This window comes from Aspergillus undulatus (assembly GCF_047715775.1).
Source record: "Aspergillus undulatus strain CBS 261.88 unplaced genomic scaffold BDV17scaffold_160, whole genome shotgun sequence".
Classification (NCBI taxonomy): Eukaryota; Fungi; Ascomycota; class Eurotiomycetes; order Eurotiales; family Aspergillaceae; genus Aspergillus; species Aspergillus undulatus.
Window position 1 is genome coordinate 1 of NW_027396764.1, and position 3,340 is coordinate 3,340.

Genomic DNA, 3,340 nt, shown 5'->3' on the forward strand with positions numbered 1-3,340 from the left:
ATTAGTTGTAGGTCACATGGCTGCCAAGCCCATTATATAAGCAGAGTTGTCCCGCACGAGCTAAAAGTTGACCTCAGGTCACCTGCAACCACATTCTTAGCCGTCACCAAAGATCGACACAGATTAAATCCATATCCGCGGATATGCGGATTTGGATATATCGCCGATGTTGCCGCAGTCTAGATTCGACACTATTAGTCACCTCTGTAGCTCATAAATGCTAACCCTGTTATAGGATTTCCTTTACTGACATCACCGAGTACGAGGAGTTGAACAAAGTAGATGCTCAATATTTTCCTTACATCCCTGCGGGAAGTGCCGTGGAGGTTTCCAAGATCCCTCCCGAGGAATCGACAATGCAATTGGACGTCATTGCCCTTTAGGATTAGGTGACTGCATTAAAATCAATCAAGAAAGCCTGAATTTAGAAATAGTAAATATATCATTTAGAAATCACAGCGACAATCTCTTCAACCTTCTCCCTGGATACCTGGCAACCCAAAAGCCACCCAGCATGCCAGATAGTATCCTCCTGCGACTTGATTGATTGCTTCAAGCGTGGCCATAAATTAAAATGGCCGTGTGGCATGCCAGGATAAGCATCAAACTTCACGTTAACGCCACTGTCTTTCAGAACCTTTGCATATAGAAGGCCGTCATCGCGGAGAACGTCCAGCCCCGCGACTTGGATGTATGTTCGTGGAATGGTAGAGAATGGTACTGTCGAGTTAAACGGCGAAAACTCTTCGGACAGAAAATCCTGCTGGTAGAGAGCATCGTATCCTCTAACCGCTTTTGCATCCAGGCCAGGAGCATTTGCGTTTTGCTGACGAGATAACCACAGGTCCTTGTATTTCTCCGGCACTGTCTCCTTGCTCATGCATACTGGAATACTGGCTAAAACCCCAGTGATGGGCGGCGAGAGTTTCTCTTTCACCGAACGATGCGCCGTGATAATTGAAAGATTTCCACCAGCCGAGGCACCACCGATGACAAACCCATTGGACAAGTCTGCATCGAGGGCACGCGCGTTGGCCGCTATCCATTGCACGCTATCCCATACATCGTTCGGGGCAGTCGGGAATTTGTGCTCTGGCGCCAGGCGATAGGAGGGCTGCACGACGGTCGCACCATACAGGGCTGCGATTGCTCGGGCCCAGACAATGGATTGAATGTTTGTGCCCATGACAAAAGCTCCTCCGAATAGAAGAACAACCACCGGGTTTGCTGAAGACGAGTTGGCTGGCTTGAGAATGTGAAGTTCGCTCTGATATCCGTCACGCATCGGGATCTTCATTACACTCTCCTGCGTATCGAACGTTGGGCAGGAATCGTATGCTGTCTTCTCCATTGCCGAGACCATCTGGCGTAGTTGCTCAACGGGGACCGACATGTCCATTGAAGGAGCTGGGGTATATTGAAGAACCTGGTTTAACAATAAGATAGTAATCAGAAAAGCGCTGTCTGCTTACTTACTTCTTCGAGCTCTGGGTCGAGGATACCTAATTTGAGGACATCCTCTTTCGTGGTGTAATGGTCCATTGCTGCAGATGAATGACTGGCTTGTGTTATGACTGACGTTGAGAGGATGGTTTGGTGGCTCAATTGATCGTGTTCAAATTGAGGTTGTTCTATCCAGTCGTTTCAATATGAAGGTGGTCTTATATGTCGATGTCATGGTTAAAATGGGCATCAGCATCATGCATAATCATCCTGACTCATTTCGCACAACAATGAGGCGCTGCAGCGTGTCGATATCCTCCGCCACCTGCGCCCCTGGTCTTGGTCCCTAGGAGCCGGAGCACCGCACCTGGCATGGACCCGTCCGGCCCCCGGATTGGTCGCCCGTGCGTGCTCCCGGCGCCCCTCGTGCGTGGCCCCATCCTCGCCCGTCGCCAGCCGATACAGGTCCGATCGATCGATCGATCGGTTGGATTGACTGATCAACTGCGCTATTACTATTATCTATCGCGACCACGAGACACGTCGCGCTGCCAGACACGTTTATATATATCACACGCGATAGGTAACAGACATAAAACAGGCCCCTAAGGTATATTTATTTTCCTAAATTATAGATAAACCTCTCCCTGCTTTATATCTTACTCCTTTTCTTAATTCTCCCTACTATATTCCTAGTTACTACTACTAGTTATAGATCTCTTTTTTTATAACTTTACCTACTAGGTCTAGATCTACACCATGCCTTGCTATTATTATACTATCTTGCTAACTATATTACTTACCTACTTGCGTACCTATTACCGTGGTTACCTGTCTATAGCTATAATTACCCTCTGCGAGATAGCCCTTGTAAAGATACTCTAGCAGCCATGGGTTAACCCGTGCCAGGAGCCCTGCTACTAGCCTGCCCCGGGGGACCTGCCCGTGCCTGGGTTACTGGTCTACTAGGGCTATAGCTATCTGTACTATCCTAAAATTACCCGGGTACTAAAGGTAATATAGAACTACTACCGCGAGGAATATAAGGATTAGGATAGTTACTAGAAATATAACAGGCTTATTATTATATAAACCCGTGCCAAGAAGGCTACCCGTGTTATAGATTAGATTATAAATTACTAGTATTTCTATTATACCCAAGCTAGTAGCTATTTCTTTGAGGTAACCCTGGCTACTATAATAATTATATTACTACTATACTGGTAGACCGCTATCTTTATATTAACCCTAGCAGAGTTAATCCGGGCACGCGTGGACTAAGCCCTGCGGGCAGGGGAGATAGCTACCAAGCTAGTAGATAACCAGGTACTAGTACTAGATACTTACCTGACCGAGGTTTCCCTGTAGCTAGAGCTGACCCGCTGGCCAGAGTATTTATACAGGCAGGATCTGACTAATATAGCCCTGCTTGGCGGTATACTAGACCCGGACACTGAGCCACTGCTGGTTAAAATCAGTACTAATATATAGTAGCTAGTCGGCCAGGCCTACCAGGTAATTCGCAGCGGCTGGATTAATAAATTTAACCAGGTCCAGATTAATACCTTCTATAGCCAGCCAGGTATGTAGAACCAGCCTATCTAGATCTACCTGCGGCCTAAAACCTACCACTAGTACTACCAGGTCTGGCAGCAGCTAGTCTGCTTTACTTACTATAGTAGCTAGCTAGACCAGGAAATCCGCCTGCGCTATTAGCTTAATACCGCGCAGCTAGCCGCGCTAGACTGGATAGAGGAGTATAATTAGCAGCTACTTACCCCCATGGAGGAAGGGGCATGACCATATATACTATTACTATTACTGCTATCCCTGCCATTTCTTCGCCGGCTAGCACCACGGGTAGAGGACCTACTACTATTATTAGTATTACTATTCC

General features: G+C 47.2%; 2 protein-coding genes across 2 annotated transcripts; one reads left to right on the forward strand and one right to left on the reverse strand.

Annotated features, from left to right (window-relative positions):
• The first annotated feature begins 129 nt into the window (after positions 1-129).
• BDV17DRAFT_278433 (uncharacterized protein) lies at positions 130-404 on the forward strand. Its single transcript, XM_073759534.1, has 2 exons — positions 130-179; positions 252-404. Exons 1-2 carry the CDS (start codon positions 144-146, stop codon positions 381-383), a joined length of 168 nt encoding a protein of 55 aa, XP_073609771.1. The 5' UTR covers positions 130-143; the 3' UTR covers positions 384-404.
• Positions 405-442: 38 nt separating this feature from the next.
• Positions 443-1,542, reverse strand: BDV17DRAFT_296839 (alpha/beta hydrolase; the record flags this gene model as incomplete). The annotated part of the gene is made up of 2 exons (XM_073763389.1): positions 443-1,426; positions 1,477-1,542. 2 exons carry the CDS (start codon positions 1,540-1,542, stop codon positions 443-445), a joined length of 1,050 nt encoding a protein of 349 aa, XP_073609772.1.
• Between the last annotated feature and the right edge of the window lie 1,798 nt (positions 1,543-3,340).